This window comes from Idiotropiscis lumnitzeri, chromosome 11, assembly GCF_059441095.1.
Source record: "Idiotropiscis lumnitzeri isolate Australia: NSW breed Sydney's pygmy pipehorse chromosome 11, RoL_Ilum_1.0, whole genome shotgun sequence".
Taxonomy (NCBI): Eukaryota; Metazoa; Chordata; class Actinopteri; order Syngnathiformes; family Syngnathidae; genus Idiotropiscis; species Idiotropiscis lumnitzeri.
In genome coordinates this window covers 13628212-13654035 of record NC_142401.1, presented here as the reverse complement: position 1 = coordinate 13654035, position 25824 = coordinate 13628212, and the positions used below count along the sequence as shown (strand labels likewise).

General features: G+C 39.7%; 2 protein-coding genes across 2 annotated transcripts; both read left to right on the top strand.

Annotated features, from left to right (window-relative positions):
- Positions 1–1695: 1695 nt before the first annotated feature.
- Positions 1696–15285, top strand: LOC148327593 (ras association domain-containing protein 1-like). The gene is made up of 7 exons (XM_088309349.1): positions 1696–1934; positions 3311–3666; positions 4350–4474; positions 11470–11574; positions 11976–12273; positions 12360–12475; positions 13214–15285. The coding sequence occupies exons 1-7, from the start codon at positions 1894–1896 to the stop codon at positions 13358–13360; spliced, it is 1188 nt and encodes a 395-aa protein (XP_088165475.1). The 5' UTR covers positions 1696–1893; the 3' UTR covers positions 13361–15285.
- Positions 15286–15357: 72 nt separating this feature from the next.
- On the top strand, positions 15358–19162 carry LOC148327592 (tumor suppressor candidate 2-like). Its single transcript, XM_088309350.1, has 4 exons — positions 15358–15458; positions 17597–17835; positions 17985–18105; positions 18743–19162. Exons 2-4 carry the CDS (start codon positions 17687–17689, stop codon positions 18806–18808), a joined length of 336 nt encoding a protein of 111 aa, XP_088165476.1. The 5' UTR covers positions 15358–15458; positions 17597–17686; the 3' UTR covers positions 18809–19162.
- The last annotated feature ends 6662 nt before the right edge of the window (positions 19163–25824 follow it).

The window sequence follows — 25824 nt, the reverse complement described above, 5'->3', positions numbered from 1 at the left end:
CGCTGCCCTTGTCCTGGACGAAATGCGAGAGTTCATTTCAGTTTTTTTGTGCATATCTATTGTTCAGTCATAATACTACACTAAACCAATGTAATGTTATCAAATGTAACAGCTACATCACAAAGTCTGTGGAGGTAGTTTCCAAATGTTTGAAAGCAGTAATGTACAGTAGGATATATGTCACTAATGGATTTGAAATTAAAAAATCAAGTTTAGACTTTAGGGTTCATGCACATGCACAAAAAAAGACATTTACCATTTAGGAAACATAGGACCTGAGGTGGCACAGTGACCGACTGGTTAGCACGTCTGCCTCACAGTTCAGAGGTGCAGGGTCCGATCCCGGACTCCGGCCTTCCTGTGTGGAGTTTACCTGTTCTCCCCATGCCTGCGTGGGTTTCCTCTGGGTTCTCCCGTTTCCAAAGACGTGCTAGGTAGCTTGATTGAACACTAAATACTTCCTGTGTGTGATTGTGAGCGCGGGTGGTTGTTCGTCTTTGTGTGCCCTAGGATCGGCTGGCAACCAGTTCAGGGTGTACCCCACCTATAGCCGGAAGACAGCCGGGATAGGCTCCAACACCCCATGACCCTTGTGAGGAGAAGCGGCTGAAATAATGGATGGCTTGATGATAATACATGATAGCGTCGAACATATTGAAAAAGAGCATTTTTAACTTGACTTTCCCTTTAATCATGGTGTCGTTACCCAACTTTGGCATGGAAGTGCCAGCCAGTGGAACCCTAAATAATTTCAATTTTGCGCTGGTAGGTCATGGGGCAGTATTGTACCAGTTAGATGTACATAAATACAAATTAACTCGCTTTTACCGAGGAGATTCTCAATGACAATTCTGCGTCCTGCCCCCAAGTGCCAATAATACCTGTCAATAATTCCTGCCGTCACTGATGTTGTAGTGGTACATCTGGCTGCTTTGTGTGCAGACAGTGTGGGATCAGTTCCCACTCGGTGATGGTGTCTATGTTTGCCCTGTGACTGGCTGGCGACCTGTTCAGGGTGGGATAGGCTCTAGCACCCTCCCGCAACCTTGTACAGGATAAGCGATGTGGATAATGACATGACTTTATTACCTGTGTACGGACGTATACTGCCGAATCATCATCTGCGTCAGAAAGAAAGTCTACTCACATTTTTTTGTCAATGTGTTGTTGTCAATTGAATTTTACATGTCAAACATTCGATAAGTATCGGTACCCGGTATCTGTGAGTACTCCCAGATTAAATACCCATTCTGGTATCGGTCCTAAAAAACGTATCAAACATCCTAAGCATTCACCATAACGAGAATCTGTCTTTACCTGCAGCTGTGGAGATGTACCGTGATACAGTCAGCATAAGTCAACACAAATCATAATTTATGAATGGGCCCCAACGTAAATAAAAGGTTTAGAACTCCGCTTCGAGCCCCTGAAAATGGAGACACTCTTAATAAAATGGCTGTAAATTAATCATCACAGTTCAAATACTTTGTGTCTGTATGTGTGTGTTAAGGCAAACCAATCGCAATGCAAATACTTGGTCACTGTATGGCAAGTTTTGATCATTTATCATTTGACGCCCACAGTCTCCTTGAAAACATCCCGGATGTTGCTGCAGTTCATCTGCTGATGCCTCCTCCTCCTCCTCTTCCTACACCCCCACCCCTAACCCCTCTCACTTCCCTCCTCTAACTTCAACCCTGTGTAGTCTCGTCCTACTACTCGTAACCGTCACAGATGTTTGTAACGGTGCGCCCTCCTCCGTGATGGCACCGGGTAGAGCCCGTAAAAACGACCGGGGCTGACGGCGGAACGCCGATCGAAGAGTACCCTGCCCGGCCTGGTTTGGCCCGGCCGAGATGACTGCCGCGGAAAGTTTTCTTCTTCGGATGCAAGATGTTTTTCAAACACAGCGCTTATCTTTCTCATCTTACTGAGTGAGTCCGACTCCACGATAACACGTCGAACAATACATTTTGTAAAGAGTGTTTATAGCCTGACAACGAAATGGCTCAGCATGTGGATGATAGTCTGGTTAAAATGCAGCTGTTTAAAATGCAGCTGAGTTGCGGTGAGGTACTTTTTGAAGTCGGCTGACATCACGACTTATCTAAGCTTTTTTTTTCACACTTTTTGTCCTGTGCGAAATATTGGTTTAAAAGTTTTAAACACACATTTAGAGCGCGTTCTGCTTTGTTTTTCCACGATGTTGCGTACCGTTTTGTCATATTGACATAGACGTGTATTCAACAGTAGAGCAAAGGATAGCTTTTATTAGCTGGAACTTGACATTTAGGTTTACACATGAACGCATTAGCTGTGTTTCCCGACCTTTATCCACCCAAGGCACATGCTTTACCTGAAATATATATCCATCCATCCACTATCTAAGCTGCTTCTCCTCACGAGGGTCGCGGGTGTCCTGGAGCCTATCCCAGCCGTCTTCGGGCAGTAGGGGGGGGGGGGGGGGTACACACCCTGAACTAGTTGTCAGCCAATTGCAGGGCACACAGACAAACAGCCATCTATGGTCACCAACACACTTAGGCATACATACCCGGAGAAAACCCACGCAGGCACGGAGAGAACATGCAAACTCCACACAGGAAGGCCAGAGCTGGAATCGAACCCTGCACCTCTGCCCTGTGAGTCCATCATGCTAACCAGTCGTCCCCTGGCAACAACATAAGAAATTTAAATTAAATACATACTACACATCAGATGATTATCAAATATATTAATGTGTGCATATTTCTACAGATGTATCTTGTTGGTTGAATTTGGCTGGAACAAATTTTGCTCTGACCAACCAATCAGAGGACAGAAAAAACACTTCTGTAGCTGTGCCTGTGAAGTAAATTTCAAATCTGACTGGTTCAGAAACAGGCCCATAGCTAAGATCGTTGAAGTTACATCGGACTGCACTAACAATTCCGAAGGCCCGGCAACATGGAAAAGTATCGAGGCTGAAATCTGATTGGATAAGAAAAATCTGATGTCCATATGCAATGCAGCCAAAGAGAATTGTTATGAAATTGAATAGAATGTTTAGAATAATTAATTGTTTCATGGAACAAATAGAATTTGGTTTGTAAACATCGGTCAGTGCTTTTGATAGTGTTTCGGTCAATTACGTACAAATCACTGGGAATAATATCATAAATGTTGATGTTGGAGCTGTTTTTGCTCTTTTGTTTACCTTATTTAGGGGCAAATTTCCATTGGTAGAAAGTTAGCAGTTTTATGAAATTCTAGTTTGGATGCAGAATAACTTAATATTTTGTGTTTTCAAGTATGCATTTCTGTCTCGTAGTGACCGTGGATACGTAGAGGTCGTGGGTGACAAAATGTCCATGGGGGAGTTCATCGAGCTGCGTGACCTGAGCGCAAGTGGGGAGGAGATCCAGTTTACTAGAGCATGCTCGCCCCGCTCCCCGCCGCGGTTGGAGAGAGCCAACGCCCTGCGGATAAGCCCGGGGAAGGTGCCGGATCTGTTGAGCCGGGTGGGCATCATCCGGGTCCTGAGCAGCTGCGAGCTGGACCAGCAACTGCCAGAAGAGACAGGAGAGGGCCACGACTTCCAGCCCTGCAGCCACGCTCAGCCCACTTGGTGCGATCTGTGCGGGGACTTCATCTGGGGCCTCTACAAACAGAGCTTGCGATGTGCCAGTGAGTCCAACAACATGTCTGTGTGAGAGCATGATACATGATAACGAAATAAAACAGCAGTTGGAAGTTTATCGGCTTAATTCAGTCTTTTGGGGGACATTTATGGAAATGGCAAACTCGCTAATGTTGTCTGTACGTTTCTCTTGCTTAAGACTCTATCTTCAAGATGAAACAAAGTCTTGAACTTCCTGTTCTTCAACAGAAACCCACACAAAGATAAGGTGGTGGTTTATGGTATACAGAAAGTGTAATCACGTTCCTATACAGTAGTTAGGAAACGTAACGCTGATGCTTAACAACATGTCTGATGATGATAATAACCTCAAACTATTGTGTTATTTATATTATTTTAACAAAAAGTAAGAAACACTCAAATCAATGTGACATTTCTAAAAGTAATCCATGTCACATGATCTTAAAAGCATTTAATTCAATCGCGGTTTGAGATTTTTTCTTTTTACGAAAAGGAAAAAAAAGCAAAGATAGATGCACTTAAAGCACTGCAACAACAATCTGTGTCATTGTGTTCTTTTTGACATTAGAAAAGGTGAAAAGCAATGAGCAAAATATTTTCATGTTGAACTCATAATGGCCACGAGTTGACTTTTTTTAACATGACAGACAAATGCAATGCACTGTGTGTGTAATTCTACTTGTGTGTCTGAAACATTCCGTTCCTCCAGATTGCAAGTTCACATGCCACTACCGCTGTCGTCCCCTGATCCGCTTAGACTGCAGCTGGGATCAAGGTTCTTCCACTGACCACACGTTGGTTGTGGAGCACACAATCGAAACAGACACCGATGTGGTAAGAAAATTTGTATTACAAAGCATGAATTTGCCACTTCACTAATGTGTTGTTGTCACATGCATAACGTCCACAGTGGAGGTAATTTAATTGGTAGTGACACACGTAGACAAAATTGATGATACACCTCTGTTAAGGAAAGAAAAAGTTACAGTGCTCACAGAAAAAACCTTGAATCTAGCAAGAAATTAAAAAATAAAAATGAAAATCAACCAATGAAAATCAGACATTGTTTTTGAATCGTGGTTATACAGAAATATTGAAAAAAAAAAACAATTTATCAAACATGTCGGGAAAAAAATTAGCATGAGTCAGCAGCACACTTCTTCAAACTTGTAATCAGTCAGTCGTACAATTGAAAGCGTTACAATTTGTCACTGTTCTGTTTGGTGACATTGCGTGTACCACACTAAACAAGGTTAGAAAGAAAATTGTAGACAAACTTGATGTTTCTGTGAGTACAATTGTATATATTATTTAGAAATTGAAGATCTGTTGGACTGTAGCCAAAGTCTTTGGACGTGGCCGCAGGAGGAAAATTGATGTCAAATTGAAGAGATGAATAATATGAATGGCAACAAAATTTGTGTTCATTATTATTTTAGACAAATTCAAGTTGTTTCTGTGATCACTGTGGGGTTTTTTTTCATTCAGAGGTGTACCAACAATTTGTAATAACCAGCTTCCTTGGTTAATAATACAATATGACTAAAAACTGTCTAGGATCCTGAATTTTACACAAAGTTATAAATGGGGATTAAACAAATAAATGAATTACATATTTGCAGAATCATTTTCCTATGTGCAAATACAAAGAAGTAAAAGGACTGCCTGGTGTATTTAAAACAAGAAGTACTGTACAGGCAGTGGGGGAAATGTGTTAATGTTGAGAAACAGTGAAGAAACACCTTGCTTAAGTTTTTTTTTTTTCAATAGATATATTCTACAGTCTCGTCTTCATTCATATGCACTTAGCCACGGCTAAAACAAGTCAAACTTGAGAGAACCTGTCATAGTTTTTTTTTTCATCAACTGTTTTCTTAAACAGCCCTCAGGGGACTTTGTAAATTCTATTGTGAAGGCGCAAGATGCAATTAGAGCCTGTGATTTCCTATTCACAAATATAAAAAGTGCATGGAGAGAGTGAGTGAATGAAAGTCAAAGTCAACTATTCAAACATTCCCACATAGTTTGAAAGTGGAATCACCAGTGCAACCAGTGTCACATCTGTTGCAAGTATGTATACTGTAAATGCAGCGTGGTTTACTTATCCTATACTTTTAGCATCACCTGACACACCCTAGCGCTCATTACGCACCTTGTTCATCATTCTCTGGTGTGGAGCAAAGTGTGTATTTGTTTGGGTTTGAGTTAAAATGTCAAAAATAGCTTCCAATGAGTGGTCAAGATTACAATTAAATCGGTGGATATTTATGCTGGCCTCCCACATTCCAAAGACATGCATGGTAGGTTAATGGGACACTCGAAATTGTCCTAAAGTGCGAATGTGAGCGCGAGTGCTTGTTTCTCTTTGTGTGCCCTGCGATTAGCTGGCAACCAGTTCAGGGTGTACCCCGCCTACTGCCCGAAGCGGCTCAGATAATGGATGGATGAATATTCATGCTCATGTACGACCCAGCGTGCTAATAATAATTCCACAAATGAAATATCAAATATTACAAAGGAGTACAGTATTAGAACCACGATAAAAAAAAAGAAATTATACTATGAAATTTAAATTGAATATCTTCAAGATTAAAATGATAAAACTATGAAAATTAAGTGGTATATTTTCGAGAGTTAAAAGAAAATCCATGTCAGGACAAGCCTGCTGAAACATCTGAAGGTTATTTGAGGTTTATTAGAGCCGCCAAATTGAGATAGGTGTCCGCTGACTCTCATTTAACATGAAATTGAATGTAACGGGTTAATTCTGAAACGCTACTTAAGAGGGCGTGTACGCTTATAAAACCACATTGGGCCCTATTTTGGTAGACGAGCTCCCATACCCTCAGCGTAAAAACGGCCGTAACTTCATTTTTGTGCCAACACAAGTCTAGTCTTGCGTGTTTGGGACAATGTTGCACTCATCTGGATGTGGCGACACATGAAACAACATCTCCCTTGTCGCGTCTGATTATTGGTGAAAGAAAGTAGTCTGCGATTAGTGTAAAGCAGACACATCGTTGTTTGACTGGTTTAATTCGGCATGTTTGTGAATTTGGTAGACACGTTACGCCTCATGAGCGTTTCTACCTTATTTATTTTTTTGATATTTTTATTATTTTTATGACCCTATTTAAAATGTTTTTAGTTACAGTTGACAAATATGTTGGAAAAAGTTTGGAAATTATTTGCTTCGGTCTCACTTTTTCAATTTGACTGCATCCAAGAATTTGAGTGTTTAACTTGTTGTCTTGATGCATCGTAGCCCGTGTAGTGTGACATACTCAACGATTGGTCGTTGGGCTTATGGGACCCTTCACAACCAGCACGAAAGTCTTACATGTCAGAAATTTTGCAGCACTTTGCACATAGGGTGGCATGTCCTACGTTGTCCTTCGAGTGGTTCTTCGGCATTGACCACCGCCCGGTCCAAGACACAGAACAATATTATCTCGTAGTCTGACGGCGCGACCGCCGTGAATGACAAAAAAGCTGTGTAGTCTAAGAAGGCCATCGGGATCTCTGTAGTCTCGTATGTCCAAATATGGTCTCATTTTGTATTTTTTTTACACAAATCAATACTAATTAGCCGTCCCTACTTTGTCTATATTTTTTACGCAATTTTAGCCAGTAGTAGTGAAAATACAAGAGACAAATACAAATATATTGCCGCTATGAAATGTAACTTATGTTTGAGAAGTGTTGCAGAAGTGTGGCAACTGCTTCAGCAATAACGAGTGGAAATATTAAGGTTCAGCGGATTAAGTTGGCTTATTTGTTTAAAATCTATCCCTGTGATGGTTTGTTGCAAAAGGATCCTTCGTCATGTGTCACGGGGGTTAAGTCTCTGTTTCATATTAATATCCATTTAATAGACAGGGTTTGTTGGCTCATTGTTTTATTTACTGCATCACTCATGGCTTTAGACATTTATTTTAAGAAGGTGTTTGATGAAGTTATTGTAGGGCAGATGTTTGCCTTTGTGACGCTTTCAGAGGTATTTTGCACAGTGGGGTCTTAACATCATCGCCGACTTTCCAGTTCTCAGCTGCTGCCAGCTCATGTTTAATCAATGATTGAATATATTTTGTCGGTAATATATGGTGTCGTAAGTGTGCAATCGTAATAAAATGTATAATACATCTTGAACTAAAAAAAGCTGTTTTTTTTGTTTTACATCCTGTAAAGTTATAATTTTGATAGTACTAGAATTCTGGGGCAGTTACGATTTGTGATTTCCAACATAATTTTGCATCAATTACAAAGCCAAGAAAGGTTGATTAGTACCAAAATCATGTTGGAAGGTGGGCAGTGTTCAAAATCATACGATATTAACCGGCGAAATGACGCCTGACTTGACACCATTGTCTTCGAAGGCTTTGACACGTGACCACTTTGGCGGGCGTTCTGCTTGGAGCACGTGAGACGGCGCAGCTTTTCAATACGCACGCGCAGAATACTCCTGCATGTTTTTTTGCCCCCTTGCCACCGCTCGTCCAATCGTAAAGCGTGTCAGAATCTGATTTCCCTTCCGGTGGTCACTCACCCAATCAGAAAACGCTGCGTTGGATTTGTGTATTTTCCAAAGCCAACGACTAAATGGGCGAGGCCACGGTCTGGGCGGGGTCTCCACCCATCCGGTTTCACACAGTAACACTTCTGTCTAGCGGAAACGAGGCTGGTCGAAGACATCAATGAGAGAGATTAGTTAACCGTTTTTCGTTGCTTATAACTTGAGTATCTTTTTTTGCGGTAGTTTGTCGTTCCAATGTTACTTTGACTCGTCGTAGAAGTTAACACAATATTTCAAGAAGCTCATAATTTGACTAATTGCGCAATTGGGACGTATCGTAAGTAGCTTAGCGATTGTCAGGACACACATCACCATGTCAAGCACGACCAGTAGCGGAGACAAGTCGCCCTCCTTCGAGAAGACGTGGGGCAGCTCCACCAGCAGCGGATACTGCAGCGATGAAGCGGCCGACTCCGACACCGAGTTCGAGCAGTATTTCACCGCCCGCACGTCTTTCTTCCCCAAGGGCCGCAAAGCAAACTCTCATGTCAAGAAGGTGAGAAACGAAAAACATCTAAAAGAAAAACAAGATAACCAAACTGATAGCGTTAAAATGTGGAAGTTGTCCTTCTCTTCCGCTTTCTTGACCAGAGTGCTCAAATTTCCCAGTTGTCTGTGAATGCGTTTTCAACGGGCTAAAGCTTGAAGGGGTGACCTTTTTTGTTTGCGTTTCAGTTAAAACAAAATCAATATGATCTTATTAAAAAAAAAAAAAAAAAAAAAAAAAAAAAATATATATATATATATATATATATATATATATATATATTGTTTTCATGATTTGTAACTTTTAGTGTGGTGATTGGAATTAGACATTTTTTGGGTGGTGTTTTAGTTATAAAGCAAGATGAGTTCCAATTGATTTTTTTAAAGGATTTTTAAAAAATATATTTATTTTGTGATTGGCATTTGACTTAATATGGTAATATTTTAATTAAAAATTGCTCTAATTTGAGCCTTTTAATTGGTATTTATGAGACTACATCAACAAAAAACTATTTAAAAAAACCCAGAATGACACCAGTGGAAGAGGGTGTGTTGGTTATGCTGTGCTTCCTCTTTAACTTCAATGTAAGCAAACTTACTTTTTTGAATGGGCTGTCTGACCTTTTTTTGTAGTTTTAATTAAGAAAAGGCTTATTTGATTTATGTGTATGCCTACCGATCCAAAACCATCTGACCCATGTAGTGACAACACAAGCTGCCATAAAACAGCATTAGAGATGCCCTGTTTGGTCCTAGTTTGGAGAAACTATCACGAGCTGAAGCAGGCATTGGTGCCAGGATTACCGTAGCCCTCTCTTTGGCTGACTGTCATGTCTGTATTGCTTTTGATGTACTGACCGGTGTCAGCCACAAAGGTAAAATGGGCGCAGATTGATTCAAAGAGTTTGGGAAGATGACGTAACCATAGTTGTCTGCCATTGGACAGTATTAAAGGCTTTTCATCACAGACTGATATGGACAGGTAGCGGCAAATTCCATCATAACCAACGACCACTGAATTAAGCAGTTTTTTTTTGTGCAATAGACCTTTTCTAGAACAGTGTTAACCACCAAAACTTGCTCTCTCCTGCATAATAAATGCCCCCCAAAATCCCTAAAAATTACCCAAGTAGGTTAGCATTTTCCGTGCACGAAAGGTTGTTGCAATATTTTTGACACATTTTTTATAATCAATATCTGGTTGATTTAAACAGCAGCTGATAACGAAGATGTAAATCCATTTATAAAATATTTTTCCGGCTCCAGTTTAGTTCCCCTTTACTGTAATGATTGGAAAGCGGTAGTACAGAGAAGATGATTAGCAAATGAAGCTGCCTGCAAAGCAGACAGGCGTATCTTAAAACATTTCTGTATGTGTATTGTGTCATAAACCAAACCCCAATAGTATCCATTTTAAAATGCATCCAGCACACAGCTTCCACTAAATTGACTTAGTGACGCATGAGCACAACTAATATTTCCAAGTATACACCCACGATTCATTGACATCTGGTATTTTTTTTTACACTCATTATTGCATCATAGATGATTCATGAGATGTTGTGGCATTTGTACTGTAGTAGTCAACATCAACACTCCCATCACTCGCTTTCTTGGTTTGGTTTTACTTTCATCAGTGTTATAGGAAACCGCACCTGAACTTCTTATTGATTTATTGATCAGTTAGCAGCATCTTGTTAACACATCATTCCCTCAATAGGCCATAAAGAGTTGATCCTATTATACTTATTGTTAATCAAATTCTTGTTCCCAGGTGTAAGGTTTAGTTCTTCATATTTAGGATGTTTTTTCTAAACTGAGTGACACTGACATTTGGGCACATTGTCAAGATAAGTATTGATCGTTTTGGTTTTTACAACTGAAGTGACTTGTGTTTAAGTAAAATGTGCTGCTTCGTTGTATTCCGATGCAGGAAATGCCATAAGGCCTGTACAAACAGGAAAAAGCCTATTTCATGCTCACGATTGTGCCGGTGCTGTAATGAGTGGAACGTGACTGGCTGACGAGTCAGCTGACCTCACAGGATGTCTGCTATACAAGGGAGGGCATTGTATCTCCCACCGGCGGGGGCTATTTTTACATGAACACTCGGTGAAGGAATGCACTGTTGAGCTTCTGCTCACAGTCATTGCAAACAGCTGCAAGTTGTACAGGGCCGTCCGCAGCTCCCCACCAATACCCTTTCCTCATCCTCGCATCAGCCCTCCCACGGCTTCAAGGCGCAGGCGCGGACAAGATTGGATAGCGTCACTTCTGCCTGCGTTGGCAGGATGTGGTTCTGTTGCAACCGGTGCTTGCCAGATTAACCCTTGATGTTGTTACCCAGTTTCAACTACAAACACAATGTTACTTGCTTGGAGTCCTAATTATGAAGTCATGTCACGCAATCAGTAATTTATATTGTGTTTATGGGTAGGTCATGAATCGTCCAAAAAATGGCTGTACACATGTAAAATAAAATAATAATAAAAAAAAACAATGAAGTATGAGAAAGAAGTCAACATGCTAAGAGAAAACTTTAGCATTAAGCTGTAATATAATTGAATTGGAATTTAGAAGAAAAAAAACAATTAAGTTGTAAAATTACAAATGTTAAAAATCTTTAGGAAATAATAATTAGAATTTCTCACGACTATTGAGACTTCATTTAATCATCAAAAACATCATTAGCCATTTCCTGTTTATTTTTGTGGATGGAACACTCGAAGTCTTGTGGTCAAAACACTTTTTATCCTCTTTCTACCTTCAGGATGAACCAATTGAATGTGGCAAGCAGGTGTGGACCACTGCTGATACTCAGAAGAAGGTCAAAGAATACAACACTCAGATCAATAGTAATCTGTTCATGAACATGGTGAGTGTGAAGTTTATAAAGTCTACACACCCTTGTTAAAATGCCAGGCGTTTGTGATATTACACAAAAAAATGACCAGTTTTCTACTGGAATCTAAATTTTCTGCAACTCAATTGAAAAGTAGTTTTCAGATTTGACCAATCACATTCATGGGCATGTTTAGTAAGAGTTAACACACACCTAACGCCATTAAAATGACTAATCATAATTATTTGCATGATGTTTTATTCTAGGAGGCTTTTTAAAATTATTTTTATGCAGAATTGATTCTATTTGTTGTCTAGCATTTGAACAGTGTGTAGCCTTTTTTTGTTTATTTTTTTGCATCAAATGTTTTGACTTCTGTATTAGTATTACGTTCATGTCACAGCACAGTTGTAATGATTTGTCCCTGTGCACAGAACAAGGACGGCTCCTACACTGGTTTCATTAAAGTTCAGTTCAAGCTGGCGCGGCCCGTGTCGGTCATGCACCCGAAGAAAGGAGGATCCGGCGGAACGCAGAACACCAGCGCAAGGAAGGGTGCTGCTGTGAAGCGGCGCACCTCCTTCTACCTGCCCAAGGATGCGTCCAAACACTTGCACATCAGCTCCCGCACATCTGCGCGCCAAGTCATTGAGGCCCTGTTGAAAAAGTTCACTGTGGTCGACAACCCTGGCAAGTTCGCTCTATTTGAGCGCAGCGAGCGCCACGACCAAGGTATCTCACGCATTTACACTAAATCATTCATTTTTCAATCTGATTTTAGTTCTTTAAATTGTTTCTAAACCAATGTTTCTTTGCAGTTTACATTCGCAAGCTGTCAGACGATGAGCGCCCCCTACCTCTGCGACTGTGTGCTGGACCCAATGAGAAAGTGCTCAGCTTTGTTCTGAAGGAGAACGAGACTGGAGAAGTCAATGTACGTGTTTCATTGTTAGTTGAAGGCTGTTATGCTGTGCTAGCTCCCATTGGGAACTGGTGCTCATTAAACTGGTTGATATCAACTTGTATTGCGACAAAAAGCACAATCTTGATGGGATTCATATCAGGAATGGTTTGCCATTTCAACTTGTTAACCTGCATGCACCAAAGTTTGGAATTTTTGTGCAGGCTTTAAAATGATTTACATCAATAATATGAAACAATGCGCCTCACCCCAAATACACTCCACCTTTTTCATTACTAAGGCAAAGAAATAAATACCTGGTTACGCCACTAGGGGGTTGTAATTGTTTTCACATGGAAATCAAATGAAAGGTTTTAGTTTTGAATCTCGGTTCTGGCTAAAGTTCTCCCCATGCTTTAGTGGTTTTCTGCATGTACTCAGGCTTCCTCCCAAATTCTAAAACATACCTGTTAGGTTAATTAAAGACTCTAAATTCTCTGGAGGTGTAAATGGTGGTTTGCGTGTGTGTGCGCGCGCTGTGATTGGCTGGCGATGAGTCCAGGAGTTTACTTTGTTTGCTAAACAGGACAAGCGTTATAGGGAAAAAAAGGAATCTCTGACTGTAGGACCACTGTAAACCGAAGACCACCTGTTATCAAGCATTAAAACCTCTATCGAATGTTAAAGTGCTTTTAAAGTGGTACGTGCTGCAAAACAGTTGATAATCTCTGTGCTCCAGCTAATCCAATGTTCCTTCTCCTCTGTTTGCAGTGGGACGCATTCTCCACACCGGAACTGAAGAACTTCCTGCTCATCCTCCAGCGCGAAGAAGAGGAGCACATCAAGCAGATCGTGGAGCGCTACAAAGTGGCTCGAGCCAAGATGCAGGAGGCCTTCCGCGGCTCCACGCCGGGCTGAATATGCTCCTCTGCGACGGGGAGACCTGAAACGTAGCACATCTGCAGCTGGACCGCGGCTTTCAAAACCCGCCAGTCACCGATGTACGTGAAGCTCCCGTAAACAAATGAAAACTAAAAACACCTCTTCGGTGAACGAGAGTGTGAAAGGGGCGCGAGACGATGAGAGCGTGCGAGAGAGAAAACGCTGACGCGAATGTGCGTGTGAGATAATGCGAGAAGTGCCTGACACCTGGAGAGTCTGATGTGCCTGAGAGAATGAGTTGGAAGCAATAAGGACTGGCAGACAACCTGGCGGCTGTAGTCTACTACTCGATGAGCCCTACAGTACATTGATTTAAATTACATTTTTTTGTTTTAAATTTTAGCGGCACAGCGGCCGACTGGTTAGCACGATGGCCTCACAGTGCAGAGGTCGGTTCGATTCCCGCTCCGGCTTTCCTGTGTGGAGTTTGCATGTTCTCCCCGTGCCTGCGTGGGTTTCCTTTATGTACTCCGGTTTCCTCCCACATTCCAAAAACATGCATGTTTGATTGATTGAACACTCTAAATTGCCCCTAGGTATGAGTGTGAGTGCGGATTGTTGTTTGTCTATGTGTGCCCTGCGATTGGATGGCAACCAGTTCAGGGTGTACCCCGCCTACTGCCCTAAGATAGCTGGGATAGGCTCCAGCACCCCCGTGACCCTAGTGAGGAGAAGCGGTATAGATAATGGATGGATGTTTTAAATTGTATTTATTTTTTAATTATTACATTTTCATTTTTTGCACAAAACCTGTGCCACAGTGCACCAGTCTAGCACATAAACACACATTCCTATTTTAAAACAAGATGAATAACATCAGTTATTGCCACATACACAAGTAAAAAGCAGAATATTACGTTCTTAAATATCGATAGGTGTTCATTGGAAGTTGCCACGCCAGTCTTGTCATGTCCGCTAGACCCTTCAAGGGTGCAACTCAGTTTTTTTCCCACTGTCAATTTATGAGTGAGGTGGTTGTGTGGACATTGTTGTGCGACGCTGAATGGTAGCAAGCGGCACCAGTGTCAAAGTCACTCGGATCGACTGTGATTGTGAATGAAATTTTACTGTACACAAATTCAACCAAAGCTGTTCTTTTTTTTTTTCATGTTGGTGTTCCTTGTCTTTTCCTGTACACTGGTTCACTGAAAGCTGTTCTTTATTTCCAGTTCTAGAATATTCCTGTCTTTTACTGGACACAAGTTCACTGAAAGGTGTTCTTTATATCTCATGTTGGCGACTTTACCCCTGTCCTTTAATCTAAAGTTCTATAGACTTTAACTGTCTTTTACTGTACACAAGTTCACTGAAAGCTGTTCTTTATCTTATGTACGTGACTTTACCCCTGTCCTTTAATATGTTCTCTATGACTGTTTAATGCACACAAGCACTTGTTGGCCAATACTTAGGTTCACACAGAAAAATGCAACTGTCCTGCAGATGATTACTGATTTATAGAATTGTTTAATCATTTTTTAAAGGTGTTACTAGAGTCGTATCGAGTGCCTGTGACAGCAGGCAAGATAAGAGTCAATTGTAGACATGTGCACTGCATACACACATTTAAGATGCACATAAGCTGGAGTCTATCCCTGCTGACCAAATGTCATCTAGAGAAATCAGTCCAGGTTGCAACCTGCTTCTCTTGCCAGAAGGTCAGCTAGCATAGGCTCAAGTTCCTGCCAACTAAGAAGATTGGCGCTGTACAAAATAGATGTCTGCATTAAGACGGAGATGATCTATGACCTATATTTTGTATAAAATATATTTTATTAGCGACCCAAACAATAGCAGGACTGTTGTCTAAACCGGTGCCTAATTAAGTGGACATTCAAGTGGCTTTATCACATCCTTTCAAATGTGAAAAATGTGCACTACTTTAAATAAAGTAAATCAGTATGTTTTGGTTTTGTTTTTATCAACGTTATAACTTATTTCTCAAGTTTTAATGCCAAGCGTAAAGGCACAAATGAGCCATTAGGGGTGTGTTGTGTGTTACCTACCTGATCCTATTTCCGCGACCGCCCTAGCAACGAACGCTTCCCATCATGGAGATTAAAAGGTGTAAAAGAAGGTAGGTTGTCGAGCGGACGTACGGTTCAATATTACGATTTGTCCGATAATGTACGGTTTGTCCGGACATGTGCTACAAAGGGGTTTTTAAAAGTGACTTGTACGGCTTAGCTCCCGTTGCTGAATTGCGTCAGAGAAGGTAAAGCTAGTTGTTGGTTAGCCACCTTGCTAACCGGCTAACGGCTCCTGCTAAGTATTGAGTCAACGTTGTAACGTGTATGTTAAAAGTACGAAACGCGTGGGATGAATTATGCTAAAGCCCTGAATGTATGGCTCATGATAATTATGACGACAGCTATGTTGTATGTCCCAGTTTGTTAGCATGCCCCATCATAAAGCTAACCTTTGGCTTAATGAAACGACTCTCACAGTGTCAAATTTTTATTTTAACCAGAAAGCAAATGTTACTTATTTCTATTGATCAATGTGCTTTAGAATCCGCACACTGGATATTTAATTAAATTCAATACAAGAGCTATGTCAACAATGCAGTTTTTTTAAACAAGCAATGTTCTGTTTTGATTGACAGCCAGAGAGGTATTCCTGACATTTTTATTGTGGTTGTAGTTTGTGCTTGCAAGTTGCTGTGTTTCGGTTTCAAACGCATACTACAGTTAATCGTTTTAGACCACTACAGCAGTAACGAATGACTCGAGGCAAATTCATTATATAGCACAATTAATAAAGAATGAAAATTACAAGTGCCTTACAACGACACAATAATCCAGCATTGATTAGAAAAAGTGTTGAGCGATAAAAACCCTATCAAAGTTTAAATAAATAGTCTGAGCATGTAAGGGAAATTTACAATAATCAATGTGGTCTTGGGGGCTGATTTAAAAGTTGTTTGAGTAGTCCTCGGGTGTTCAGGAAGTCTGTTCCACAGGTGAGAAGCATGGAAGCTGAATGTTACTTTGCATTTTTGGGTTCAGCTTCTAGGAACACAATAAACCTGTCCTTGATTACTTGAGGGCTCTGGATGCTTCATATAAAGCTTATAAATCCAGGATGTATTTTGGTCCAAGACCATTTAGCGCTTCGTTGACCAAAAGTAAGATTTTTAAGCTCAGTCGTTTTGCCAGTGAAGTAATTTGAGTGCCAGTGTATTCTGGTCCAGTTTCCTGGTGTTAATCAGGACTCTGGAAATCAGAACTATTATTTTTGGAACATACAGTAGCTCTGGTAGTCATTATATTCTACAGGGAATATATTACAGTTTCTGCCAAAGTGAGGCACTCAATAAGACAAAGACAAAAAAATAAAAAGTGTATTCTTGTAGTGGCAAACTTCTCGACATTGTGGAGAATAACTTATGAGGCAAGCTTGAGCTTTTTGTGGGAGTTTCAGGCCACTTCTCAATTGGCTTTTGTTTAATTTCACAACATAATGACTGAGTCTGGCTCCATCCAACTGGCTATTGACCACACAGATAATTCTCTTCTGCTTATAAGGCGTTGGGTCACAGAGACAGCGGCTTTAACAGGGAAGCCCAGACTTCTCTTTCCCCTGCCTCTTCCGGGAGAGGTCCCTGCCTTTGCCCGCCACTCAGCTCACAATGCACCCGACCCCCATGGCCCCTTCCACAAGTAATGAGCACATGGGAAGGTGAACCCATGTTGCCTCTTTGAGGTGTGCCCATGCGGGTCCATAGTTGCAGGCCTGCCACCAGGTGCTCGCCAATGAGCCCACCTCCAGGCCTGGCTCGCGAGGGTGGCCGCGGGGCCTCGGGGAAAATCAAGTCCAATGTTTGTATTCATCATAAGTGTTCTATGAGCTGCGCTTTTGTCTGGTCCCGCACCTTGGAACACTTTTCCTCGGGTGACCCAACCAGTGGCATAAAGCCCCATAAAACTTTGCTTTTAGGTTCGCTGAGACACACAAACACCTCCACCCTGATAAAGTGACAGGTCAAGAAGGGGATTGTAAACATTGAACAGGGTTAATTCCTCAACACACCTCACTATCACGATAATCTTTTAGCGACATCCGACAATCAACAAATTTGCTGCGTTTGATGTAATGCTAAAATGCTCAAATTTGGCGTGATCAGTCAGAGCTTACCCCACTTAATATGGCGTGCTGTTTAATTGTGGCCACGAGGATGGATTTTCATTTTGTATCTTCTCACTGCTTACTCAGATCCCGCCTTCATTAAAGAATTGCCAGGCTGGCTGAGAACCAGATTGGTGCTTCCCCTGAACACCTAACGATGCCTTATGCGTGAGGAGAATGGGAGGAAGCGCATCCAAAGCCAAAGGCGCCTGGCCGTTCTCGGGCAGCGGGGTGGCGGGCGACTCTGCCGGTAACGGCCACGAGCAGTCGGTGGCTCGCATCAAATGTCCCAGAAATGCGACACCCTTTGTTTTTACGAGGAGGAGGTAAACACGACACACGATGAATGTTTGTTGGAAATTGATTCATAAATTATCACTGGTGACAGTTTAACATCCAAATTTGTAAATTGATTCAATTTCTTTATTGAGTTTCAGGTTGCATTATTCGTTTACATAACTGCTGTGTTTCGCAGCTCGCTGTACTACGACGAGGACGGTGACCTTGCCCACGAATTCTACGAAGAGACCGTGGTGACAAAAAACGGTCGAAAAAAGTCCAAGTTGAAGAGGATTCAAAAGAATCTGATTCCACAGGTGAGCTGAGTGTTGGCAAGAGAAGTGAGAATATTATTTCCATCCAAATGGTGCCTGAATGTTGAACCTCAATTGAAATGCTGTGGATTTAATTGAAATGTTGAATGTTTTTTATTTTACATATTTCTTACATATTTATTTACGACAGCATTTCTAATGTATTTGGTGAAATGCGACCATGATAGCGGTTGTTATTCCAAGCGGTTGACCCATATGGATTTTTTTGAGGCTGATGCTGATTCCCATATTTGGCAGAAAAAAAATTCAGCTCATTGATGAGTACGCTGATTAATTAAAAAAAATACTGTATGAAATATACAGAATATACTGAATGATTAAAACAACTAATTTTTGGCCTCACTTACAACCATAAAGATATTGATTAAAGGCATTTAACAGTTTTCCACGACTTTGCTCTTTAGTATTTGTTTCGCTTTATAACGGAGAGAAAAATCTGCAAAATCTGCCCATTGTTTTGCCCTTTTTTGGGAGGGGCAAAGTTTGAATTTCATTATCTGTCTTATGTTGTAAAGTGATAACGTGTTAAACAAAAATCAACATTTAAAAAGTGCCCATATCAACCAATTATATCGTTTTTCATTACTATTTTTAATGATGGTGTCGCTTCTTTTTTTAGGGCATCGTGAAGCTGCAGCATCCCTGTATTCACGTAGACTTCCCCATCGTCCTCTGTGAGGTGTGAAGGTTTTTTTTCTTTTTTTTTTTCTTTTTTTTTTTCTCCATATGAAGAACCGGCGCAAACTCCTCCTCTTGAACTAAAAGAGCCCTTATCCGACTAAGCTTGTCGGTTCGAACATGAACTTTGGTCCGGAGAAAGAAAAAGTCCATTACAGAGTGACATATCTGTGTTTTGTCATTTACACACTGGTAGTACAGATGTCTGTCACATGTTCACTGCCCAGCTGATACAGTATGTAAGCAGACCTTAAAGGGGACATATTATGGAAAATAGACTTTTTAACAAGCATTACTAGCGTGTAATTTGGATTCTTGATAAATTGTCTCCATAAGTGAAAATACAGAATCTCAATGGGTACTGGCTTTGTTTTCATGCGCACTTACCTTGTTGCGTCCCCCAAGCTCTACCCTGGTCTTTATCGTGACGAAAGACATTCTTGGTATTGGCCCCACAGTACAAGGGGCCGAGATGAGCAGAGGGCTGCCCCCTCATAGCAGGCTAATTTCGTAATTAAAAAAAAAAAAAGAAATGGCTGAAAAGATTACTTTAATTGTTAGGCATGTTAGTAACACAGATAAATAGCATATTATGTCTCCTTTAAAAAAAAACAACACATCACTCAATGCTGTATTTCTACCCCGAGGTGTTATTTGTGCAAAAAAAAATACAAAGGAGTGTTTGGGCCGCACTGAAAAGAAAAAAAAAAGTAGCATTCCAAGAAAAAAGTAGTAAAGTCATGACAGACTTTATTTTAGCCATTTTATTTTGTTTGGTGGTTCCTTGAGATATGAGTGACATGACTAAAAGTTTTTTTTCAAGATACAAGCTCCTGATGATTTTATTGCTTTGACTTGCACGCAAGAATTTGAGATACGAGTGATGGAGAGTCTCAATGAACTTAACTCACTTCCCAACAACCAACAGTTTGGCGGATAGTGAACAATTCTTCCTAAAAGTCATGCATTTACGTAACTTTACATTAGTCATCCATCTTATTGCTAACACGTAATGGAAAATGACATAGATGGGCTAACAAATAGCAACTAAGTGGCGGTGTTATAATGCTATTGTATTTATGAATCACATACAGTATTTGAACACAAATGGTGTAACAACACACATAGACAGACAATATCACTGTGAAACTGTTACTGCAGTTTACCAAATCACATACAGTATTTGTGAAAATCTTCATTTGTGGCAGCGTGATCATACGATACCGTCCCCCGGTGGCCAAGTTGCACAAACCACAAGAAGCTGCAATGAATTCATCATGGTACACAAACTGTTAAATTCTTAATTATGTTATTACCTAAAACTTAAAAACACATTCCAAAAAGGTTTTGTAGTTTTTTGGGGGCGCAGGCTGGAATGGATGTATGATGCTTCCACTAGTTATGTCAAGGCACCACTGTAGAATTTATTATTATTATTATTATTTATTTATTATGAATTTATTTTCATAAAATCACACATTTTTAATTAAAAAAAAATCCATTTTATTTTTGTACTGTGCAATTTATTTTTGTGATATAGATATTTACCTACCACATAATTTTATAATATTCCCCCTATAGTCTTTTGTAATATTTACATTTATTCATTTTTGGGGGTTTTGTAATTCTTTTCCGACTTTTGTTTTTGTGACTTTCTCACATGAATAAAAAATGTTTTACAAATGGTTCTCCTCACAAAATGTTACTTATGATTTTTTTCTTTTAATTTATGACGTAATTTATATAATATATATATATATATATATATATATATATATTTTTTTTTTTTCACATAGACCTTTTTCCTTTGAATATTTTGCGTACGAGTTGAACGATGGTAAATGGTCAATATTAGCGGTTTTAAAATCAGCGAAAATCGTCACACCTTTTTCATGATGATTTTTGTTTTTTTATCTTGTTTAGCCCTCCTCTCGAAAAATCCAGATCAATCCAGCCCTAATCACATCTTTTTACTTGTAATAATGCAACTGGATTTTCCTTCTTTTCAGTGTGGCTCCATAGTTGCTTATACAAAATGGCAGGGCAATTTAGTGTCTGCGTTTAGGAAGCTGCACACAGGTAGCACCTGTGTCTTAGTGTGTGTGCCAGTGTGCGTGGGGGTGTGCGTGTGTGTGTGTGTGTGTGTGTGCATATCTTTGAACAAGATAACTAAATGTACAGCATTTAGCGGCAGGCCAGTGAGTGATGTTTTATCGTAATAAACGTTCCGTATGTGAGCCTTTTTCAGTCACTTGAGCTCAGACCTGCACTAGTGAAAATGATGCACTGTAAATAATTACCGGTAGTTGGAAATACTTGAATAAATAGTTTACTGAGCAGAACATCTTGAGTTGGATCAGACTTTGTGTCCCTAACGTAACTAAGCATTGCCTTGTTTTTTATTTTGCCACTTTTTTTTATCCAACAGTTTGACGACAGGTCTACATGTTAGAATTAGAGCGAGAGAGAGAGAGAGAGAGAGAGAGAGAGATTGATGGTAGATAGATCGATCGATTTATCATCCATCCATCCATCCAAGTCAGCTGGGGCAACCAGCCAAGTGTGTGCTCCACTTTTCTCGCCAGAAGTCATTCGAGGGGGAACCAGTTCAATGTGCGCCCTGCTTTTATTGAAATTAAATTAAATTAAAAATAAATCAAGTGGGTAAATGGAAACACCTGTTTCAAACTTAATGAATAGAAATGGATGGGTGTTTTTTATAGTTAAATATAGTTTATAGCAATTTTTCTGTAAAAATCTTTGCCCTGAAAAATGACTAGCCCACAATTTTCCACCTACGCTCAATTAGGGTCTAGGTTAAAAAAAAAATCCTTAAAAGTCTTAAAGTTGACATTCTAATGGCTGAGGTTTGTGCTTTACCTGTAGATGGCAGCAGTAGCGATCCCTTTTCAACAAACCTCTTAGCTGAGTTTATTGCCTCCTCTCTTAATAACAATCCTCTGCTATTGTGCCTCTCATGTAATTATAGGGCTCAACTCACGCACTAAGACTACAATCATGACAATTTGTGGCCTGGCCGTCTCCGCTTTGGCAGTGCACCAAGTCTTAATGGCAATGTAAACCTACTCGGAGGCCAATTTCGCGGACAATAAATGGCCTGCTGCTTTTTTCCAGGCCTGCCGTGCTGTCTGTAATTGTGTGGAATGCGGTTGGGTGTGTTCCGGTACCAGAGGTCACTCACTTTCATGCGCTTCCTCTCTGAGGCTCTTTTGATGTCGTGCTGGGAGCCCAGTGAGTGTCAGGGAAGATAAACCCCTCTTCTTTTTGGGCCACCCTGCTTTATCTCAGTGAATGGGGATGACTAGGAATATGAATGGTGATCATGTGGGACAGCGTTATGAGAGGAACTGCTCACCGAGACGAATTGAAAAAACTTGTTTGATCGTAATACTACTGGGAAAAAATTATGTTCCCAGTGTTGTCACGTAATGACCTTTTTCCTTAATGGGCCGTTATGTCCAGAAACAAGAAGAGCACATCCAGGATAATGGGTTGCTTTAATCCAGACTCTTTCAATTCCAGAAAGCCTATTTTTTAACATCCATGAAATAATAGGAATTTAAGTGAAATGATAAAGGCATTAGGTCATATAAAACATATTTAAATGATTTAAACAATAATGACACCTACTGTTTTGTGAATAAAAATGTTGGTAATATAAAATATAGTTAAAAATTAAACCATTCAAATAATTCAAAATCTATGTAATAATAAAGAAAATATACTAAAGATTTTATAAATTTAATAAAACACGATTATTTAATTGTATGATTAATAGATCTATTGAAACAAATAGAATGTCATGAAATAATCAAAACCATTTTAATTAAACAAAAGATGATTAATTAAAATGTCATTACAAAAGCCATTAAATAAATCATTCAATTCAATGCATGAAAATTTGAATAAATAGCCAAAGATTCAATTAAATAATAAAAATATTACATTTATTACATAATAAAAGTAACCAATGAATAGAAAGTATATTAAAAACATTTCATTTTAAATATTTACTTTTTTAGTGAATAAAATCATTAAATAAAAAATCCATTAAACAATCAAACGAAAAATCCATTAAATGATGAATTTATTTATTTCAACAAATTTAGAAATAATCTAAATATTAAAGATTTGACAAAATAACTACCAATGCCATTACTAAAAAAAATAGATACTGAAATGAATAAATGATCATTAACAAGGTCTTTAATATTTCCTGTTTGAATTCATTAATATTTTAAATACTAATTAAAGGTAACGTCACTGGTGGTGTAGTGGGACACTCACCTGACTTGAGTGCGGGCAGCGTGGGATCGATTCCCTCTCAGCGATCGTGTCTGTGTGCCCAGCGACCGGCTGGCGACGAGTTCAGGGTGAAGTGCGCCTTTCGCCCAGTGTCAGCTGGGATAGGCTCCAGCACCCTCCAGAGACCCTGTACGTACAGGATACGCGGTGTAGATGATTACACTAAATAAAGGTTATTTTAATTAATTCATAACAATGAATAATTTTTCCTTCACTAGTAAAGATTCGTAAACTGGACAATTCAGCTTGTCATTGTAATGGAAAAATGTTTAGGCTATTATCCTGCGTCTTTTATGTGCAAAAAGAAGTTTCCATTTCTTCCTTTTTATAGCTGTGCCCCATGTACTGTATCTATTTCCCCAAGTAAAAAAACATAATTCCTCTGTCATGAATTATCAGCATTGTTGGCAAAATCTCAGACGGACATCACATTGAGTGTTACGGCACCACCATTCTGGCCGCGGGGAGGATGGGACTGCGACAATATTTCCATTGAGGAACCGTTGCTCCACTGTACTTCCCTTCATAAACACAAAACATGGCTCTGTCCTCTTCCTGCTTTCTTTCAGCACATAGGAACGTCCTGAAGATCACTGAAAATATTTGCTTTAATCTAAAGCGTTGAAAGTAATGGAACTATACAGGGTGTGTTATTGCAGTATCGATTAGCTTATTTGTCCAGTGGTGCCTTAAGACATCACTTTCACCAATTAAACCGTCAATTGACTGCAACAGAGATAAAGAAAGACTGCATGAGTCGTTGAAAGTTATAGTGTAGTAGAAACAAACAATTCCCACCCTGATTTAATTTCCTAGTTATCTATTGAAATATATTTTCATGGTATTTATAGCACTTATTCTTTTAGCGAAAGCAATGGATGACTAAAATATTGACAAGCAAATCTATTACATCTTTTACACTGTGTTAAAGAAATTTAAGTTTGTCATGTTATCAAGTTTCAAACCTATGCTTACAGGTCAGAAGGTCACAAGTGAACATGTTCCTCTTTGCTGTTTAGAATTAGCAGAGGTGTCTGCGCTGGCAGCAGAACAAGAAATCGGTCAGCTCAAACTTAGCAGAAGTGTGAACCAAAAGATGTCTCGTAAACTGAAACTATTAGAATAAGCTGGAAGAGCGTGGGCGAGTGTGATAAAGTCAATGTTCAAGTTTTCCATTCTGTATGAGTTGCATATTCAAATTGCTTATGCTGTGATGCAAATAAAAAACACACGGGAGCAGGATGCTTCAGCTTTTCTCTGGGCCGTCTCACACTGAGGGCTTTGGCGGACTGCTCCTTGCGAGTGACAAAGACAATCTTGGCTGGTTGATTAATTTGTTCAAGCTTGTTTTGACAGCAACATCCCTGACGCACTGTCAAGCTTAATAGTGTACAACCATCTACTGGTTGACTGTGGAATTACACCAAAAATAAACGGGAAACTGAACCAAAGTGAGAGGGGATTTTTCTGTACTTTTCTTGTAAGACTTTTGTCCTCAAGTACAGTGGTGCCTTGAGATTCAAATGAGCCGACCTACAACTTTTTCAACATCATTCATCTGGTGTTGAATGGGTAATGTGCAGAGACGACGGTATGGGCCTAATTCCCTTCAGTGGATGGACCCCTCACACATATATGCATTCCATCCCAATCAAAGAGTGGCAGGGCCCCGAAGTGAAGGTGGTGGGGTGTGTTCCATGTTTCCCTGCCATTGTTTGCACTTCCTGCCTTTTGCTGTTGTCACGGAAGCGGAGGTCGAAAGAGGAGGCGGAGCCCCCCCCTGAGGGAAAAACCAGCAATCATGTCTTTGTTCCGTTTCCCAGCCCTCTTCCATTCATATGGACGCTTTCCTGAAACGCACTCTTGCCAGGAGGGACCCTGATGACACTTATGGTGAGTCAGCAAAGGCTCTGGAAACAAACGGCGGAAAACATCTCGCTTCCACCTCATGTGCCCTCTGAAAAAGTCTTGTCGGGGCAGCTTTTCTCAACGGGTTCATTAGTGATGACTGAGAACGTTGTCGAACAACACCAATGACAATTTGCTACATATATACCAAATTTCCATCTAATCAAGAAATTAAATTCAACTTTCAAAAAAATCCAATTGGTGATAAAATATGTTGGTAAATTACCAAATCTAGTAAATAATTTAAAATAAAATCAAATACAGAAGTAAAGTGTAAATTGATCATGTAAAATAAAATGACATGAACTAATGAAAACATTCACTAAGTTAAAATATCCAAGTGAATCTATAAAAGTGTCATGAAATAAATAAGACTATGCCGATACAGAAATGATATAGAAATTAAATTAAAAATGCCATTAAGCAATCAATTGATTAAATAATTAAAAATCCAATACAAAATAATTTCAAAAATGTATTAAATAAATTAGAAATGTCACATCATGTAAAATAAATCCATCAAATAATTAAATATTTACTTAAATGAAATAGAAAATGAAATGTCAGTTGACGAAAAAAATCAGATGATTAAAAATAAAAATACAAAAATAATTACAAGATCCATTAAATAGCACAAAATAGAATAGAAATGCAATTGAATGTTTTTGAGGCCCTTAAATATTTTGGTAGCTATCAAATGATTAAACAGTCGATTGAATAATAAAAATGACATTCCTTGCATGAAAACTCCATTAAATAAATGCATTAGATTAAATAATAAAGCATCCA